The sequence below is a fragment of the Phacochoerus africanus genome, chromosome 1 (assembly GCF_016906955.1).
Source record: "Phacochoerus africanus isolate WHEZ1 chromosome 1, ROS_Pafr_v1, whole genome shotgun sequence".
Classification (NCBI taxonomy): Eukaryota; Metazoa; Chordata; class Mammalia; order Artiodactyla; family Suidae; genus Phacochoerus; species Phacochoerus africanus.
Genome location: NC_062544.1, coordinates 84448080 through 84470090, shown reverse-complemented (window position 1 = coordinate 84470090; position 22011 = coordinate 84448080). Strand labels below are relative to the sequence as shown.

Sequence of the window (22011 nt, the reverse complement as noted above, 5' to 3'; positions counted from 1 at the left end):
GCTCATGCTCCACTCAAATTAGTTCTTTCAAAAAAGAAGGCTCTTCTTCCAAGCAGAGACTCTTTTCCATGATGCAGAATGTCCTGGGTGCCCAGATGTCCCTTCTCTTGTAAGGGATGGAAAAGGGCCGGGATGGACCAGGAAACAGTGGCTACACAGGGATGATCAATCAAGTGGTTAAGGCTCCAAGTAACAAACCCAGGGCCTTTTTGGTACTTATGCAACATACTCCTATATTTGGATCAAAAACTACATTCTTACGGTACAATGATTAGCACACAAGGCAGCCCATCATTTTCACAAATAAGTTTGTTTCTCCAGATCTGACTTGATGAAGGGGAGCATTCTTAACATTATGTATATTGCCTCAGAGAAAGAGCAACTCAACTGCTTAAGGAGAGGCTCCACTGAGACAGCTGAAGGCTGAATCCCAGGCCCTGCACCCCACCAGCCACAGGACCACCTGTCACCTGCAGGATTCTGGGGCTGCTTGTTCTCTCATATCTAACAGAGCTAAACTATCTCACAGCTAACACAGGAGAAAGGTTTCAGTTATTCTCAACCCTGGCTTCTCTCTAAAAAATCTCCCAGGGCGCCTTAGGAAAACCCCAGAAATTCTGAATTGATTGGACTGGAGTGGATCTGCATATTATTATGTTTTAGAATCCAGGTAATTGTAGCATGTCCTAAAATTTTCAGTGTGACCCATGTGAAGGTCCAGTCTTTTCCCCACCTGAAGGAATGTTTCCATGGCATGAGATATGCTCAGTACAGCCCAAAGTCTGCTGCTCGCCTGGGATCTCAGGTAGACTGCTTTTCAGTGGTCAACCAAAAACTCTTGCTTTTGTCTAAAAACCTGGATAATAGGTTTCTGTCTGTTCACTGAGACCAAAAGTGCCATCTAGAAAACTGTCTTGCAGAGAAGAGGTGCTCCAAAAAGGAGTGGTTCTCAAGTTTTGTATAAGCGGCACACTTTCTAGCACACCTGAAGGGATGCAAAGGCTCAAAACTACACCAAACAAATTGTCAAAACTCCCAGTGATCACAAAAGAGTAAGACGATGCCAGAGACCAACACGACCTTCACCACAGTGTCAGCTTTGCCCCCAAGGCCTGGCCCAGGAAAACACCCTTTTGCTATTCCAGCCAGCCTCCCCCCTCCCCCTGTCACCCACCCTCCACACCATCATACAGCTCAGGCCTCTATCAGGTCTTGACGCAGCAAAACCAACCCACTGTAACAAAAACATACTTTACACACTGATCAAAGGACAGCAGCAAACTATGAAAGACGCTGTCCTAAACAGTGCAAAGTAAAGCAGCCCATTAAGTATCTGAATTTGATTAATTTTAACAGTTGTGTACATCAACTTATTTATGTATTTATTCTGCTGTTTACGTTTTTAACTCAATGAATTTTATCACATTTAGAGTTGTACAACCATCATCACAACCTAATTTTACAAAATTTCCATCCCTCCTCCCCCACCTGTCTCCTTTGGTAATCATAAATTTTTTAAAGTCTGTGAGTCAGTTTCTGTTCTGCAAATAAGTTCATTGTATCCTTTTTTTAGATTCCACATATAAGTGATAGCATATGATGTCTCGTGTCTCACTGTCTAACTTCACTTAGCACGATAATTTCTAGGTCCATCCATGTTGCTGCAAATGCCATTATTTCATTCCTTTTTATGGCTGAGTAATATTCCATTGTGTATATGTACCACATCTTGTTTATGCACTTCTCTGCTGACAGACATTTAGGTTGCTTCCATGTCTTGGCTATTGTATATAGTGCTGCAATGAACATTAGAGTACATGTATCTTTTTGAGTCATGATTTTCTCTGGATAGATGCCCAGGAGTGGGACTGCTAGATCATATGGTAATTCTATTTTTAGATTTTTTAGGAATCTCCGTACTGTTTTCCAGTGGTTGCACCAACTTACCATTTCCACCAATAGTGTAAGATGGTTCCCTTTTCTCCACACCCTCTCCAGCCTTTACTATTTGCAGACTTTTTGAGGATGGCTGTTCTGGCTGTGTAAGGTGGTACCTAATAGTAGTTTTGATTTGTATTTATCTAATAATTAGTGATATTGAACATTTTTTCATGTGATTTTTGGCCATCTGTATGTCTTCTCTGGAAATTGCCTGTATAGATCTTCTGCCCAGTTTTAGATAGAGTGGTTTGGTTTTTTGGTATTGAGCTGCAGGAGATGTTTATATATTTTAGAGATTAATCCCTTGCCAGTCACTTCATTCTGTGGGCTGTCTTTTGGTTTTGTTTAGGGTTTCTTTTACTGTGCAAAAACATTTAAGTTTAATTAGATCCCATTTGTTTACTTTGGTTTTTATTGTCATTGCTGTAGGAGGTGGATCTGAGAAGGTACTGCTATGGTTTATGTCAGTGTTAGGCCCATGTTTTCCTCTAAGAGTTGTATAATATCTGGTCTTATATTTAGGCCTTTAATCCATTTTGAGTTTATTTTTGTGCACAGTGTTAGGTAGTATTCTGATTTCATTCTTTTACATGTAGCTGTCCAGTTTTCCCAGCACCAACTTATTGAAGGGGCTGTCTTTCCTCCATTGTATATTCTTGCCTCCTTTGTCATAGATTAGTTGACTGTAGGTACATGGGTTTACTTCTGTGCTTTCTATACTGTTCCAGTGATCTATATTTCTGCTTTTGTGCCAATACTATTCTGTGGTTTTTGTATTTTGCTTTGTTTTGTTTTGGCTTTTGGCTTTTTAGGGACACACCCATGGCATATGGAGTTTCTCAGGCTAGGGGTCCAGTCAGAGCTACAGCTGCTGGCCTATACCACAGCCACAGCAACACCAGATCTAAGCTGTGTCTGTGACCTACACCACAACTCACGGCAATGCCAGATCCTTAACCCACTGAGGGAGGCCAGGGATCGAACCCACAACCTTGTGGGTCCTAGTCGGATTCGTTTCAGCCACGCCACAATGGGAACTCCAATACTATACTGTTTTGATGGCTATAGCTTTGGATAGTATAGTCTGAGGTCTGGGAGCCTGATTCCTCCAGCTCCGTTTTTCTTTCTCAGGATGGCTGTGGCTATTCTGGTCTTTTGTGCTTCTAAACAAACTTTAAAATATTTTGTCATCATTTTGTGAAAAATGCCCTTGTTAATTTGATAGGGATTACCCTGAATCTGTAGATTGCCTTGGGTAGTATAGTCATTTTGATAATACTGATTCTTCCAATCCAAGAGCATGTTATGTCTTTCCATCTATTTGTGTCATCTTTGATTTCTTTCCTCAGTGTCTTCTAGTTTTCAGAGTGCAGGTCTTTTGTCTCTGTAGGTAGGTTTATTCCTAGGTATTTTATTATTTTTGATGTGATGGTAAATAGGATTATTTCTCTCTTTCTGATCTTTCATTGTTAGTATATAGAAATGCAGTCAATTTCTATGTATTAATTTTGTATTTTGCAATTTTACTAAATTCACTGATGACTCCAACAGCTTTCCAGTAGTGTTTTTAGGATTTTCTATGTATAGTATCACATCATCTGCAAACAGTGACAGTTTTACTTTTTCCTTTCCACTGTGGATTCCTTTTATTTATTTTTTTTTTCTTTCTCTCATTGCTATGGCCAGGACTTCCAAAATTATGTTGAATAGTAGTGGCAAGAGCAAACAGCTTTGTCTCGTTCCTGATCTTAGTGGAAAGTCTTTCAAGTTTTCACCATTGAGAATGATGTTAGCTGTGGGTTTGTCACATATGGCCTTTATGATGTTGAGACAGTTTCCCTCTACACCCACTTTCAGGAGGGTTTTTATCAGAAATGGGTGTTAGATTTTGTCAAAAGCTTTTCCTGAAGCTATTGAGAAGATCATATGGTTTTTATTCTTCAGTTTGTTAATGTGTTGTATCACACTGATTGATTTTCAAATATTGAAAAATCCTTGCATCCCTGAGATAAATCCTACTTGATTATTGTGTACAATCCTTTTACTGTATTGCTGGATTCAGTTTGCTAGAATGTTGTTGGGGATTTTTGCATCTATGTTCATCAGTGATACTGGCCTGTAATTTTCTTTTTGTGTGTGTGGTATCTTTGTCTGCTTTTGGTATCAGGGTGATGGTGGCCTCATAGAATGAGTTTGGGAGTGTTCCTTTCTCTGCAATTTTTTGGAATAGTTTCAGAAGGATAGGTGTTAGCTCTTCTTTAAATGTTTGATAGAATTTGCCTGTGAAGCCATCCGATCCTGGACTTTGTTTTTTGGAAATTTTTTAATCACAGTTTCCATCTCAGTATTTGTGACTGGTCCATTCATCTTTTCTATTTAATCTTGGTTTACTCTTGGAAGATTGCACTTTTCTAAGAATTTGTCCATTTCTTCCAGGTTGTCCATTTTATTGGCATGTAGTTGCATGCAGTAGTCTCTTATGATCCGGTGTATTTCTGTGATGTCCACTGTAACGTCTCCTTTATCATTTCTAATTTTATTTTATTTTTTAATTTTTTTACTTTTTTTTTTTGTCTTTTTGCCTTTTCTAGGACTGCTCCCACAGCATATGGAGGTTCCCGGGCTAGGGCTCTAATCTGAGCTGTAGCCGCCGGCCTACGCCAGAGCCACAGCAATGCGGAATCTGAGCTGCCTCTGTGACCTACACCACAGTTCATGGCAATGCCGGATCCTTAACCCACTGAGCAAGGTCAGGGATGGAACCCACAACCTCATGGTTCCTAGTCAGGTTTGTTATCCACTGAGCCACGACGGGAACTCCATCATTTCTAATTTTATTGATTTAAGTCTTCTCTCTTTTTTGTTTGATGAGTCTGGCTAAGGGTTTATCAATTCTGTTGTTCTTTTCAAAGAACCAGCTTTTAGTTTCATTGATCATTTCTATGGTTTATTTTGTTTCTATTTCTTTGATTTCTGCTCTGATCTTTATTATTTCTTTCCTTCTGCTAACTTTAGGTCTTGGCTGTTCTTTTCTCTCTAGTTGCCTTAGGTGTAAAGTTAGGTTGTTTATTTGAGCTTCTTGTTTCCTGAGGTAGGCTTGTATTGCTATAAACTTCCCCCTTAGAACTGCTTTTGCTGCATCCCATAGGTTTTGGAGTATTTTTTCTTTGTTGTCATTTGCTTCTAGGTATTTAATTTCCTCTTTGATTTCTTCAGTGATTCAGGTTGTTTAGCAGAGTGTTGTTTAGTCTCCACGTGGTTATGTTTTTCGCAGTCTTTTTTTGTTGTTGTTGATTTCCAGTCATATAGGACTGTGATCAGAAAAGATGATTGATATGATTTCAATTTTCTTAAAGTTACCAAGGCTTGATTTGTGGCCCAGAATGTGATCTATCCTAGAGAATGTTCCATGTGCACTTGAGAAAAATGTATACTCTGCTGCTTTTGGAAGGAATGGTCTACAAATGTCTATTAAGCCTATTTGATCTACTGTAAGTTAAGGCCTGTGTTTCCTTGTAGATTTTCTGTCCAGATGATCTGTCCATTGCTATAAGTGGTATGTTAAAGTCCCCTGCTATTATTGTGTTACTGTCAATTTCTTCTATTAAGGTTGTTAGCAGTTGCCTTATATATTAAAGCGATCCTATGTTGGATCCTATATTACAACTATTATATCTTCTTAGATTGATCCTTTGATCATTATGTAATGTCCTACTTTGTCCCTTATAATATTCTTTATTTTAAGGTCTATTTTGTCTGATATGAGTCTTGCTACTCCAGCTTTCTTTTGATTTCCATATGCATGGACTATTTTCTTCCATTCTCTCACTTTCCATTTATATGTGCCTCTAGAACTGAAGTGGGTCTCCTGAAGACAGCATATACATGGGTCTTGTTTTTGTATCCATTCAGCCAGTCTCTGTCTTTTGGTTGGGGCATTTCATCCATTTACATTTAAGGTAATTATTGATAGGTATGTTCTTATTGCCATTTTATTAATTGCATTGGATTTCTTTTTGTTGGTCTTTTTAATTCCCTTCTTCTTCATGTTCTCTTCTCTTGTGGTTTGATGACTATCTTTAGTGTTATGTTTGGATTGCTTTTTCTTATTTGTGTGTTTATTCATTGTAGACTTTGGGTTTGTGGTTACCATAAAGTTTTGATATAGGAGTCTATATACATACAAGATTGTTTCATGTTTTTGGTCTCTTAACTGCAAGTGTATCGCCAGTATCCAGCATTTGTACCCTCCTCTTCTCACAATTTCTGGTTTGGTAGCATATTTGTATGCGGATGATTTCCTACTTTTACTATATGTATGCTTTACCAGTGAGTCTTGTCATTTTTAATATTTGTGTTCCTAGTTGCAGTCTTTCCTTTTCCACCTAGAGAAGTTCCTTTAGTATTTGTTGTAAAGCTGATTTAGTGGTGCTGAATTCTCTTCGCTTTTGTTGTCTGTAAAGCTTTGATTCCTCCTTCAAATCTGAATGAGAGCCTTGCTGGGTAGAGTAATCTTAGTTGGAGGTTATTTCCTTTCATCACTTTAGGATATCGTGCCACTCCCATCTGGTCTACAGAGTTTCTGTTGAAAAATCAGCAAATAACCTTATCAGGGTTCCCTTGTATTTGTTTCTTTTTCCCTAACTGCTTTCAATATTTTCTCTTTGTCTTTAATTTTAGTCAGTTTGATTAGTATGTGTTTCAGGGTGTTCCTTCTTGGGTTTATTTTATATGGTACGTGTTGTGCTTCCTGGATTTGAGTGAATGATTCCTTTCCCATGTTAGGGAAGTTTTTGGCTACTATCTCTTCAAATATTTTCTCTGGCCCTTTCTCTTGCTCTTCTCCTTCCGGCACCCTTAAAATATGGATGTTTGAGCATTTAACATTGTCTTAGACTGTCTTCATTTCTTCTCAATCTCTTTTGTCTTTTCTGTTCCACATCAGTGATTTCCACTAGTCTGTCTTCCACCTCACTTACTTGTTCTTCTGCCTCCCGTATTCTGCTGTTGGTTCCTTCTAGTGAATTTTTTATTTCAGTTATTGTATTTTGCATCTCTGCTTTCTTAAACTTAAATATCCTATTTCTTTGCTCAGTGTTTTTGGTAATTTATCAATCTTTGCCTCCAGTTTATTTCCAAGATCTCAAATCATCTTTACTATCATTAGTCTAAAGTTTTTTTCACAGAGGTTGGCAATTTCCAGATCACTTAGCTGTTTTTCTTGTTTTTTTTTTTTTTTTTCTTGTTCCCTTATCTGAGTCCTAATTCTCTGTCTTTTCATTTTGTGTAGATTTTTGGTGTGGCCTCCTTTTTGCAGACGATAGTGTTGTGGCCTCTCTTGCTTCTGATATCAGCCCCCCTTGTGGCTGAGGTTGTCATGGGGGCTTGCTGCAGGCTTCCTGATGGGAGGGACTGGTGCCTGCCCACTGGTAAATGGAGCTGATTCATATTCCTCTGGTGGGTGAGGCTTTGTCTCTGGGTGTGATAAGAGGCAACTGTGTGCCTGGGGGGTCTTTAGACAGCCTGTTTGCTGATGGGTAGGGCTGATTCTGCTTAGTTTGTTGTTTGGTCTGGGGCTTCTCAGCCCTGATGAGTGGGGCCAGATTTTTCCAAATTAGCCACCTCTAGAGGGACACATGCTGATGGTCCTTTGCCTCCAATATTGTTTGCCTCAAATGTCCTTCCCCCACAATGTCCCACAATCACCCCCTTTTTTTCCAGGAGATCCTCCAAAAACTGCAGTCAGGTGTGACCCATATTCCTATGGAGTCTCTGCTTTGCCCTGGGAACCATTGCACATGAAAGCCTATGTGCACCTTTCAAGAAAGGAGTCTCTATTCCCCCTAGTCTCATGGAGCTCCTGCACATAAGCCCAGCTTGCCCTTAACACCCAATGCTCCAGGGGCTCTTCCTCTCAATGCCAGATCCCCAAGCAAGGGAACCTGATGTGGGGCTCAGAACTCCCACTCCCGTGGGTGAGCCTCTGTGATACAGTTACTTTCCAGTCTGTGGGCCACCCACCTGGCAAGTATGGGGTTGCTTATATCACATAATTGCCCCTCCTACCATCTCAATGTGGCTTCCCCTTTTCTTTTGGAGTAGGAAATCTTTTTTGATAGTTTGCAAACTATTTGGTTGAAGGTTGTTCAGCAGTTGGTTTTACTTTCTTGCTTTTATGAGAGAAGGTGAGTGCCAGTCCTCCTTGACTTATTTACTGAAGTATGATATACATCCAGAAAAATCAGGTGTATGTACATTTCAATGCCTACTCTAAGAACCACCCTCAGGTCCTGCAACCAAAAACCACTGACACCCAGAAGCCCCCTGGGTGCTGCCTCCCAGTCATGAGCCTCAAATAAGAGCACTATTTTGACATCTACCACCACAGTCCATTTGCCTGCTTTGGAATTTTTTATAAATGGAATCATATAATACGCATTCTTTTGTGTCTGGTTTCTTTCCCTCAATATTATCTTGAGAGAAGAGAGCAGTACATGTAGCAGTCTTTCTGTTCTGCTCTTTCTGTTCTTCCAATCTGTATTTTTTTCTTTACAGTATCCCCATCGTATAATATGCTTCTAAGATGAGCATGTGGGTTGTTTCTAAATTGGTGCTATTCCTGTTAATGGTGCTACAAACATTCTCGTACTTATCATTACACAAACAGACTAAACCTAGTAAGAAAGACAGTGTGGTATGAACACCAGAATAGACAAATCGACTGATGTAACAAAACAGACTCCAGAACAAACTACACATGTAAAAGTCACATGATACATTACAAAGAGCTGATGTGGTGCAAGAGGGAAAAATGTTATTTTCAAATAAATGGTACTGAATTAATTAACTGGATATTTAATAGAAAAGAAAAATCATTTGTGGGGGGTAGGGGGATGCCTGCAGCATAAAGAAGTTCCCAGGGGAATCAAACCTGTAGCACAGCAGTGACAATGCCAAACCATAACCCACTAAGCCACCAGGGAATTCCTAGAAAGAAAAATCTTGACATTCTACCTCATAACATACACAAAAATGAATTTCAGAGGATAGATGTACATGCGAAAAGTAAAGGTTTTAGAAGTTAAATAAATTAATATCTTCTTGGTCTTATGCTAAGTAAAGCTATCTTAAACAGTACACAAAAATGACAACTGTAAAAGAAAATGCTGATGAGTTGGATTTTACTAAAATTAAAGATGATTATGCCTTAAGAGATATCCTTTAGGACAGTGAAAAGACAAGTCACATACTAGGAGAAGAAACTGTCAATATACATATCACACAAAAGACATATCTAGAAAATGTAAAGAAGTCCTACAAATAATTTTTTTTAAATACAAAACCCAAATTTTTCAAGTGGGCAAAAGACTTGAATCATGCATTTTTCAAGGAGAATATCTTAATGGCCAAGAAAATGTATGAACAGGAGCTCAACATCATTCGTCATCAGGGAAAGTCAACCTAAAAGCCATAGTAGATACCATTACATAATTATCACAGATACAATTTTAAAACAAACAAAACCCACTGACAATGCCAAGTGTTACGAAGTATTTAAAGCACCTGGAACTCATATAACCTGGCAGATGTGTCAATTGGTTTAGCCAGTTAGGAAGACCACATGATAACATCTATTAAAGCTGAATATATATACATCCTATGACGGCAATTCTACTCCTGGTGCTATTTTAATATATAGAAAAACATCAATGGGAATATACCTGGAGCGGAGAAAGCCATGAAAGAGCATATAGCTCTGTTTCAACAAACCACCAGAAACTCCATGAAACATAAATATATCTTTAAAACCCATATTACATCAGGAATTCTATTAGTTGCAATATGAAAACCGCTGAATAATTCTATTGGTATTTAATACACTCTTTTCAGCATGCATTAATAGAAATAAAAATCTAAGCAACTTGCTGCTTTTCTTTCACAAATGAACATTAAATCATTTTAACTATTTTAAAAATTGTATCTACTTATGCCCACAGGATATCAGAGCTTAGGAGGAAGATGAAAAATAAAGAGTAGCAGGAAACCATATGGAGAAAGTCATACAGCTTGTGATTCTAATGGTAGCTGCAAACGAGGTCACTTATCCCTCTGTGGCCACGCTAATTGGTCAAGAGCAACAGAAGCTTCATCAGCAACGCTCATAAAAAACGGGCTACCCCTTCCTGGGCATTTTCAATTTAGAGAGCAGACACCTGCTACCCATCAGTCTCTCACGAGACAGGATTTGTGCCAACCACCACTCCATTATTTGGTTTGCTCTTAATCTTTACTATTTATAAACAGAGTCTTCAGAGTACATGCATGCACAAGTGTAGCATGTGCACACATGCAGCTATCTATAGCAAAAAAACAAATTCTCAAAAATAGCTGTTTGGAAGACCACATCTTGTTCTATTAATACTCACGTACTGCAGTATTACATAACAATTTTTTTCCAATTCTGTTATGCTAATATGCAAATAAATGAATTCAACCATAGCTAGGAGCTAAATGTACTAATCAGTATGGCCTTGTGTATCTCTAGCTACAAGACTTTTACATGATCTCTTTCCCTTCTAAAAATCCCACAAATCTACATTATTAATGACTTTTAAATCCAGCTGCTTAGTTTCTGGAGCAGTAACATCTCCTATTTCCAAATCAGTATATTTACCATACTCTGAGAAGATACCTGAATACTGAGTTCAGAGTAATGTGTGGAAGGCATACATGTATTCTATAATTTTAAAATTATGTGACAATTCCAAAATAATAATAGGGATAGATATCATCAGACAAAGCTCACTTAAAAACAAATTGTTACTATTATCTGCTTTACCTTCCAAGACCCTAAAGAGTTATAACTGTAAATCACATTTTGTTTAAAAGAAACAAAAATGGAAAAGGACTCCTTCCTGAAAAGCTCTTAAATCCATCAAAGAAGAGCCGAGAGAACAAAACCTGGTTTGCAGCTCATACATAACTCGTTGTGGTGGACAGGATGATGGTTATAGCTTTTTATTGATTAGCTACATGTTGACTTCATCCCAAGAGTCGGCCACAAGAGGTCAAACTTTCCTAATTAAAAAATCAGCTATCTATTTTGGGACCAATAGAAACTGCTAGGATCTGTGAACAGGGACGGCGTGGGAAAGTAGGAAGAAAAGGAAAAAGTCAAAGGGACACATTATAGAAGATGAAGGGGGAAGAGGGTGATGGAGGAGGGCAGAGTGTGGCCTGCAAGTCCATCAGACTGGTCTGGGTACCAGCTGGGCCCTGCACAAGCTGTGTGTGACCCTGCCTGCAAATTTCCCCATCTTGAACAGGTTTCCTTGTCTATAAAATGAGACTGACAATGACTCCTCGCAGGCTATAGGGGAACATGCATGAGATGATACACAGAAAGCACTTCCTAGGACCTTGTCTTTGCCCAATCCTTGAGTGGCAAAGGAAGGTACAATTTCTAACATTATATGAAAAAATATGCTGATTAAAGATCCTACTTGTAAAATTCTGCTTGTTAGTACTCTACATTCCTTATGTATTTTCTTTTTTATTAATTCTACAGCACTTCCAACAAATATCTTTTGACAATATAATATTAATAATGATACATTAGGGGTTTAGGATTAACATATACACACTACCATATATAAATAGATAATCAGCAAGGACCAAATGCATAGCACAGAGAACTCTACTCGGTATTCTGCAGTAACATATAAGGGAAAAGAACCTGAAAAAGAATCTGAAAAACTGAGTCACTTTGCTGTGCACCTGAGACTAACATAACATTGTGAATCAACAATACTCCAATTTTTAAAAATGACAAAGTTTAAGTAATTTAGTTCCTTAGAAATAAAGATGACAGTTAACCAAATACGAGAAAAGAGATTAAATGCCTTAACAAATAATAAAGCTCTCTTGCCATGCTTCTTAAAGTCTGATAGCAGAACACAAATCAAAAGAAAATTTCAAAGGTCTACTCTTGTTTTAGGGCCACAAAAAGAACAGATAATTTATATTAACATCTTGCAGAACAAACTCTGGAACCAACCAAATTATTGGATTCCACTTAAATGAAGCAACCATCTTATTTACCATCCAAGCTTAGGAAACCTTTGAGAGTGGAAAGAGGCACTGTTACTAATTTTGTCAGGATGAAAGGTGTAAATCTGGACTATCCTAGGCCATAAGACATATGGATGTTTGTTAGGCTCAATAAAACTAATGCTCAGTACTCTGATTATTTAAGTGGGGCTGTGTATATATACACATGCTTACACCGACATACCCAATTTAGAAGGCACCAACACAAAAGTCATTCCTGAAGCATCTTCAGGATAAATCTGAGAAATTTATCTGGGTACATTCTTTGTATTTCAAAAGATTAAACTTTCAAAATAGGGATGACAGTGTTAGTGACCTCTAACTTGAATGAGGCTAAATAAGTCTGCCCATCTCAGTATCAATTCTAAATAAAAGAAACTAAAAATCAGAGAGGCAAACTAGGCACTACTGTCTGCCCGTCTCAGGATAAACTCTAAATAAAAGAAGCTAAAAATTAGAGAAATTAGGTACTGCTTATGGAGTGTTTATTACAGGCCACATACTTCTGAATATTCTACACCCATCAGCTCATTTAATCTCCACAGCAACACTATGAGGGGGACTGCATTATCTCTGTTTTAGAGATGGGGTAATGACACACGGACTTATATACCTTGCCCAAGGCCAACAGGAAAGAAGAAAGAGAGCCTAAATCTGATCCAAGGACCAAACTTCACACCTTCTAGTTTTCCTGCCAGTATCATGCCTCCTGAATAATCCAGACATGCAATCTGTGTCCAAGGACAGAACAAGACCCCAGGGTACAAGCATACCTCAGAGATATTGAGGGTTTGTTTCAGACCACCTCAATAAAGTAAATATCACTGCAATAAAGATGTCATTATGTCTTTTTTTTTGTCTTTTTTGTCTTTTTTGCCTTTTCCAGGGCCGCACCTGCAGCATGTGGAGGCTCCCAGACTAGGGATCTAATTGGAGCTGTAGCCGCCAGCCTACACCAGAGCTACAGCAACACGGGATCCAAGCTGTGTCCGTGACTAACACCACAGCTCACGGCAACGCTGGATCTTCAACCCACTGAGCAAGGCCAGGGATTGAACCCGCAACCCCATGGTTCCTAGTCGGATTTGTTAACCACTGAGCCACAACGGGAACTCCAAGAGTCATTGTGTCTTAAAAAAACAATCTACATACCTTAATTTTAAAATTCTTTTTTGGTTAAAAAAAAAAAGGCTAACCATCATCTGAGCCTTCAGCAGGTCATAACCTTTTTGCTGTTAGAGGGTCTTCCTCGGTGTTGATTAGGGTGGTGGTTGCTGAAGGCTGAGGTGGCTGTGGCAATTTCTTAAAATAAGACAACGAAGCTTGCCATATCAATTAACTCTTCCTTTTATGAACAATCTCACTGCAGCAGACAATGCTGTTTGATAGCATTTTACCCACAGCAGAACTTCTTTCACAAATGAAATCAGTCCTCTCAAACTCTGCCACTGCCTTATCAACTAAGTTTATGTAATATTCTAAATCCTTTGTCATTTCAACAACCTGCACATCTTCACCAGGAATAGATTCTATGTCAAGAAACCACTCTCTTTGCTCACTCATAAGAAGCAACTCCTCATCCATTCAATTTTTCTCATGAGATGGCAGAAATTCAGTCACATCTTAAGGGTCCTCTTCTGATTCTAGTTCTCTTGCTATTTCCACCACACCTTCCACTGAAACCTTAAACCCCTCCAAGTCATCCAAGAGGGTTGGAATCAACTTCTTCCAAACTCCTGTAATGCTGATATATTGACCTCTTTCCAAGAAATCACAAGTACTCCTTATGGCATCTAGAAATGTGAACACTTTCCAGAAGGTTTTCAATTGACTTTGCTCAGACACATCAGAAGAATCACAATTTATGGCAGCTATAGCCCTATGAAATGTGTTTCTTAAATATAAGGCTTGAAAGTCAAAATCACTCCTTGATCCATGAGCTGTAGAATGGATGTTGTGTTAGTGAGTACAGAAACAAAATGAATCTCACTGTACATCTCCATCAGAGCTCTTGGGTGACCAGGTGCATTGTCAATGAGCAGTCATCTTGAAAGGAATCTTTTCTTCTGAGCAAGATTTCTCAAGAGTAGGCTTAAAATATTCAGCAAACCATGTTGTCAACAGATGAGCTTGTCATCCAAGTTTTGCTGTTCCCTTTATAGGGCACAGGCAGGGTAGACTTAGCATAATTCTTAAGGTTCCTAGGATTTTAGGAATGGCAAATCAGCACTGGCTTCAACTTCATCAGCCTTGGCTTCAACTGCATTAGCCTCTAACAAGAGTCAGCCTGTCCTGTGAAGCTCTGAAGCCAGGCACTGACTTCTCCTCTATAGCTATGTTAAGTCCTACATGGCATCTTCTTCTAATAGAGGGCCGTTGTCGACATTGAAAATCTGTTATATAATATAGCCAACTTAATGAATGATCCTAGCTAGATCTCTGGATAACTTGCTGCAGCTTCCAAAGAAGCACTTGCTGTTTCACCTTGCATATTTATGTTGCAGAGATGGCTTCTTTCCTTAAACCTTACGAACCAATCTCTGCCAGCTTCAAACTTTTTTTCTGCAGCCTCCTCACCTCTCTCAGGCTTCAAAGAATGGAAGAGAGTTTGGGCCTTGCTCTGGATGAGGCCTGGGATGTGGTGGCTGGTTTGATTTTCTGTGCAGACCACTAAAGCTGTCCCCATATCAGCAAAAAGGCTGTTTTGCTCTCTTATATCCATTTGTTTACTGGAGTAGCACTTTTAATTTCCTTCAAGAACTTTCCTTGCATTAAAAAGTTAGCTAATTGTTTAGCACAAGAGGTCTATCTTGGCTTTTGACATACCTTCCTCACTAAGCTTAACCATTTCTAGCTTTTAATTTAAAGTGAGAGGTGTTTGACTCTTCCTTTCACTTGAGCACTCATAGGTCATTACAGGACTATGGCTATTAATTGGCCTAATTTCAATACTGTTGGGTCTCAGGGAATAGGGAGGCCCAGGAAGGTGAAAGAGCAGTCAAGACACACATAACATTTATGGATTAAGTTCACCACCATCTGATACGAGAACAATTTGGGGTGCCCCAAAACGATTACGATAGTTAACATCGAAGATCAGTGATCACAGATCACCATCACAAATATGACATATTTTTGAAATAGTTTGAGAATTACCAAAATACGACACAGAGACATCAAGTGAGCAAATGATGCTGGAAAAATGACACCAATAGATTGGTTCAACACAAGGTTGCCACGAACCTTCAACTTATTAAAAACACACCATCTGCGAAGCACAAGAAAGTGAAGCCCAATAGAAGTCGGTCTGCCTGCATAGCCCAGCTGCGATTATTAGCTAGAACATTTCACCTAATTTCCCCTGCCATGTGACCAAGCACTAGAGGCCGGCAGGACCTGCCACCTGCCCTCCTCTGGCCCTTGAAAACAGGTCAGTGCCAAGCATTCCGCCAGCAGACTGGCCTACTCACACAACTGTCACTAAAGTTCAATGTAAGTAATTATATACTCTGAGACCCCTAAAGCTATGGAATTAGTCTGACACAAGGAAAATAGGTACTACTGAACACCCTCCCCGGGGCGGGGGGGTACTTATCTGAGTCACTACTAACAACCATGCCCGGTATATATAACCCTCTCAATTTACCATCAGCAGAAAATGTTGGCCAGGCAGCTTGTATGGTTTTAGACCCTGTGGCCCAGTGGTAAAAATATTTGAATATCCCCTGTACTACAGATTCCACTGATATAAAATAAAAAGTAACTAAACTAATCCAGCGATCTGGGAGGGGAGCAAGTAACAACAGCCAAAATTTAGTACTGATAAGGAGCAAAGCATCTATTCTTGGACACACATGTATAAAATAGTGTCTGAAGAGAAAATGTGAATGTTCATACCTCATCTATACCTGCATTTAGACTGCACTGCCCTATTTTGCTGAATACTAAGGCATGGGGAACTTAAGCATTAAAAAAAGCAAAAGCAAAAGAAAAAAAGAACAGTCTCATTTAGACCCCTTGCAGCGCACACAGAACTATAAAAGGAACTGAACAGATTATGGGAGAGAGCACTCTAAGAAAATAACTTGAGAGGCCAAGATCAGCAAATTAAAAAAAATAAACAATTTCCTGTCAGTTGCCGACTAGGACCTGGTGAAAAACACCACCACAAGTCAAGCATAACTGTTTGGAGGGGAGATAGGAAGACAGGCAAGGGAAGAAGCAAAAGGGGCGGGCAATTTTTAGGTGATGAGAATGAACAAACACCCCCGATGATTTTGAAACTGAACTCTGAATTGTGGCAAAAGCTCTGTGAGTATCTGAGACCCGAGGCCCTGCACCCGCCTTTCAGCAGTTATCTAGTGTGGCCTCAAACGCATCCTACAACGTGGGGAGTTGCTGATTGGCCATCAGATTTTTCTGACCTAAATGATCCAGGCTGCTGGTCTGTGCAGACAAACTCACTTTGTGATGCGGTTACTGTCTGTTGAATATTCATGACACGCCCACAAGTTTGCAGGGCCTGCAGTTGTCTCCTCCCCACCCCCTACTCATTCTAAAAAAAGTCTGAAGTCAAATGCAGGTATTATTCCTAAGATAAAATTCAGAAAATGGTTATCAAGTGCTTACTTTCTGTGCAGAACTGATAAATACAGCCAGCTTTGGCCTGCAAAGAGTCTAGTTTATTTAAACCGTAATATCCACATGTACATTTTAATTATTTTGTTTAAATATGCATAATAGATATGAAAAACTTCCTTGTTCCCTACGTTGGGGTGCTCAGCATCAAGACACAAGGATCTGCGTTGCCGTAAAGTTAGTAAAGGTGTTTCTCCTACGCACTGTGATGCTATAACAAGGACGATAGTGCTATTAAGAAAACTAACTGCTGCCACCTTGGGCAAGGTCAAACCTTTGGTCCCTGTGAAGCTGGAAGCTTTAGTCAAGCAGCCGTAACAGGTGACTAAACAGCTGCCTGGCTATATTATCCATCAACTTATTCTGCCAGGAGAAATTGAGATTCCTTTTTCCCCTTCCGTATCACCTACATTTAAAGGGGAAAATCAAATCTGGTATTCTAAACCACCAATGCTACCTTAATTACACAAAAAAATTACTGCTGGTGTAAGGGGGTCGCAGGGGAATGCAGCCATACCCAAGTGGGGTACAACCACCAGCTCCAGCACCCTGGGCAACCCGGTTAACCTCTTTGAACTCTGGTTTTCTTCAGTGTAAATGGTTGGTGTAGGACCAAGTCACAGAACCATGTTCAACACATTTTATGTGTTTTGCACCTACTAAATGCCTAAGAAACAGTGGCTGCTGTTATTACTTTTAAATACCAAGACAGTACAATGGCTATATTTCCAACTTATTTTTTAAAATATCCAAGATCAATAGTTGCCATGGTCTGGGGATATGAGGCAGGGAAGGCTACAAAGGGGCTAGGAGAATTTTTTGAGGTGGTAGAACTGTTCTGGATCTTGGTTGTGGTGGTAATCACACAACTATGTGCATTTGGCAAATTCCATAAAACTGGACACCAACAAGGGTGACTTTTACTTTAGCAAATTATACAACAGCTTCTAAAGTATGAACCAAAATATTTAATTAGTTTTGAATAAAGTAAACCATCAAAACTAACAGTCATTTTAACTTTGCTTATTTCAAAAAATTACAAAGAAATTGAAGGCTTAAAATGCTACTTCATATATTTAGACCAAGCTTTTGAATTAAAGGATTGAGCTGCTTGTAGAAAATGAACGCCATTTGAACAATTAACCACATTAACTGTTTCAAAATAAAGTGTGGGTTGTATTGAATAGTGTGATGAAATGAAATATGGAAAGAGAAAATGAAAGTGATGTTTTCATTTACTAGATTACTTAAGATGACAGATACAACAACTTCTCCCCTAAAAAATCTAGTAAAAGGCCTTTGCAAATAATCTCAGAGAGTAACATTATTTTCAACAAGCTAAGGAAAAGCAAAAAATTCTGATGATGAGTTTCATGATTCACTTATCTTCACAAGGTACTTTAAAAAGTCCTACAAGGCTGCTCACTCTGAATTTCCATCGACACTTGTTACCATAACCAAGGAGCTCTTTTAGTATGGATCTTGTGCATCTAGCTTGGCAGAAAATGTAGTTTTACAACAATTTCTTACTCAACACCATATTTACAAAACAGATGGAGTTCCAAAGAAATAATTTTAAATAAAGAATATAATTCTGGTCAACCTACAGTGGATTTCTACATGTGCCATGCACCTCAGCAGTATTCCCCCTCCTCACACACTCTTTAGCCCATTTTGGCTGTTGCTTCTCTCCCGGATTTGGGGATCCCCAAGGAAGAGAAAGGTCAAGACTTAATGAAGATGGAAGCTGGGAAACAGGCATAGCCAACATTTCAACTAATGACCCCAGAAACACTGGCCTCTGTTCCTTAGCGAGCTCCCTCTCTTCCTGACATTCCCTCAAGCCCTCAATTACCACCTTACTCACTAATCTACTCCCGCCTCCACTCTTCCATCACTTGACAGCATTTACCCCTTTACTCACAAAGAACACAAGGAAACCAAAGAAAGATGTCAGCATTGTTTTCACGTGGGCTCCTGTTAAGCTGTTTATTATTTTTTAACAGAAATGAAATGCAATTCTGCCATTCATGTGATAAAAATATCTGTGCGCTATTCGCTGTTTTATGAAATGTGATATTAAAGAAAAAGATCTCTTTATTCTATTAGGCTATTAGCTTGACGCTGTCATGTCTTTAGAAAATGCCACACTAAATTTCTAAAATCTTGATCCTTCAAGGCGACAACTGAAAGGGAGTAAGTACCGAGTAATTACCTATTTAAATATAGCATATGCCTTCCCAAGATTCCAGGCTTGATCAACTTTCAACACTGTTTCCATAGTTTTAAAGGGTGTTTAAGAAAATGCAAATTGAAAACAGGCAAGAAAAAGGAGTCCAGTCATCTTAGGAGTATAAGACAATAAACAAGATACAAGACTGATAAACCCCAAACAACCACTTGAGAAATTAAGATAACCTAGAGAGAGCAGGGACTTTCTTACCATTTCTCTATTCATTCAGGAAGCACTCTACTGAACCTTTACAATGTCTATCCAGGAATACGACTGCGGACAAGGAACCAGAACTGCCTTCGTTAGAAGAAGAAAAATGACAACAGTATCTGGGAAAGTTTTAAAATTCCAGGAATTTCTGGAGTTCCCCTTGTGGCGCAGCGGAAAAGAATCCGCGTGTTCAATCCCTGGCCTTGCTCAGTGGGTTAAGGATCCAGTGTTGCCGTGAGCTGTGGTGTATATAGGTTGAAGATGCCGCTCAGATCTGGTGTGGCTGTGCCTGTGGTGTAGGCTGGCAGCTATAGCTCCAATTTGACCCCTAGCCTGGAAACCTCCGTATGGCCCTAAAAAGCAAAGCAAAAAAACCACAAAAAACAAAAACAAAAAAAACAGGGACTTCTTAACAATTAATCATTTCCCCATGTGCTTCTAGAATGTTCAATGAAGAAATGATATCTACCAACAAGTTCTCAATTACACATATCAGAAATGCTGGCAAACCATACTTCTTCCTAATCTCCCATGAATGCAAAATTAAAACAGTTGCTGTTGTAATTAAATAAGTTACACTGTGAGCCCCATTACAGACACCAACAAAGTTTGAATTTTTTTTTTTTTTTTTTATGTGCAAAACCAGGCCCTGGAAAAAATTGAGCGAGAGGAGTTAAAATGTGGTAAGTTTGTATCTTCTCTGGAATTTTCATGTCTGACTTAACACCACCACGCAAAATCACCACATATATCTGGTAACCAATAAAAACAGATATGACACATGACTCTGTCAATGGGATTGATAACCACACACAGTTGAAAGTGACCTCCATGGCAACATGAGCTACAGAGTAAAAGAAAATATAAGTCCCCAAAAGCTAGGTATGCAGCAAAAATATACTTTGCTTTCCTTACGCTCTAAACGCCTGCTGTGAATAGTTAATATACTTGATCTTCAAGCCCTTCATTTGTGCCCTTGCCCATGTATAAACTGGGCAAACAAATGACAAAGCGAAAAGCAGTTTCACAACTGCCTGTTACATAGAGTAGCAAGGTGGTATATTTCACTAGATAACTGCAGAAACTGATAACACCATCACTTACATGGACTCTGAAGGTTTCTCTAGGTCCAATTAAATTTCAAATACCAACACTGCCAACTCTCTTCACTGTGGCCCATTCTGCCTGCCTCTCCCACCAATTACTCACCACAGGAAGGGTGGGTGCAGCCCTGTCAAGGTGCTTTGCTGCTCACTGTCCTGGTGACCTCTCAATTTTCAGAAAGCAACGTTTCCATATTTGCTCCAAACTTGAGCAGAAGGAGCTAGTCCTACCCAAGGCTCTGCGCTTCTTAGTTAATTAACTTTTTTTTTTTTCTCACTTCATGTCAGGAGAAATATGTATACACTGCAGACCAAAATGTACTATTAGAATGAAGCCATCCAAACTCAGGAGTTCCTAATAGTACTTGAAGAGTTTATTATGCACAAAACAATCGCTGACTTCCTCCTGCTAAACAACACCAGGCAAAAGATATCAAAACCAAGCAAACTGCCCAAAAGAACTTCCACAGAACTGGAGGCCTGCCTACTGCAGCAAGAAAAAATTAAACCGTGCAGGACTGTAATGTCTCCGCGCTTTTGACCCTAAGAAAGCCAAAATCTGCATCTGCGTTCAAAAACATACTCCATTTCTCCGAGTGGTTGAGTGACCAGGGATTTTTGTGTCCTCTGAGTCTAACTGCTAGCAAGAGGCGGCCATAGGCAGAGTGGGGGGAGAAAACTATTAAATAATCTGTTTGCTGCCTGGGATTTTTAAGAAAATGTTTTCACGTAATCACTGTCTTTAACATACAATAGAAACCTTACAAGGAGTCTGTTACCAGCCTAGGTTACCACAGAACGTGCCCTGCCCAGCAGGTACAGGCCATCATTTCAGGCCAATCCTGGGAGAGGTGACAGCCCTAAGTTGCACGGGAGATGTCTGAGCACAGCTCCCCTGCACATTCGGGACCACCTCTCCATTCTTCCCAAATGCCATATGCACCCAATCCCTGCTCAACCACCCCAAGCACCAGTGCATCCCTAGCTCCCGTCAGCAGGGGCTCCTGGTACAACCCTCTCCTGACACCAGCACTCCCCTCAGGAAGAGCCCCCGTGGACGGCGCGGGGCGGGCGGAGGGTGACCCTCTCCCACCTACCTTGATGATGCTGCTCCTCCGGGGCAGGCCGCCCGGTTTGCTCTCCCGGGGGAGGGGGCAGGCGGCCGGGCCGGGGGTTGGGGCGAGCGCGGCGCCTCGGGGGCCCCTGGCTGGGCTGGCTCGGGCTTCGTCCCCGGACACGCCGAGGCTGCAGTCTCCGTTGGAAACCCCGGCGCTGTCATAGCGCGCCCGCCCGTGGCCGTGGAGCCCGCCGCCACCGCCGCCACCTTCCCCGGCCCCGGCTTTCAGGGCGCCCTTGGCCCCGAGGGCCGGGCTCGGGGAGGTGGGCAGGGCCCCGCCGGCGGCGCCCCCCCGGCCGCACTCCGCCATGGGCGCCCCGCGACCCGCCAGCACAAAGCCGCGTCCCCGCGTCCCCGCGTCCCCGCCGCCTCGGGCCGCGCGGCCCCTCCTCCTCTCCTCCTCCCGCCGCCGCCTCGGCCGCTTCTTCCGCTTTTTTTTTTTTTTTTTTTTAAATTTAGATGTGCTCTTTGGTTTCGAGCTCGCCTCGCGCACGGTTAGAGTCGCGGCGGCAGGATTATCGGAAGATTCCTGCAGGGGGAGAAGAGAGACACAGTCAGCACGGCGGCGGGGCCCGGCGCCCGGCACCCGGGACGGAAACACGCCCGGCACACGCGCCGCCGCGGGCGCCACAAACCCCGCGCGGCCGGGGCGCGAGGCC

The 22011-nt window shown here is 40.7% G+C and overlaps 1 protein-coding gene across 4 annotated transcripts in view; it reads right to left on the bottom strand.

The window, feature by feature from the left end:
- PLCL2 (phospholipase C like 2) overlaps positions 1–21740 on the bottom strand; it is a 214846-nt gene extending 193106 nt beyond the window's left edge. The window contains exon 1 of one of the 4 annotated variants that reach the window (XM_047768889.1): positions 21333–21740. In XM_047768889.1, coding sequence (XP_047624845.1) covers positions 21333–21662 — 330 coding nt within the window. In that variant the 5' untranslated portion in view covers positions 21663–21740. The remainder of the gene's footprint in view (positions 1–21332) is intronic. The other 3 variants (XM_047768918.1, XM_047768911.1, XM_047768901.1) reach the window with 3 other exon arrangements.
- Positions 21741–22011: the final 271 nt, after the last annotated feature.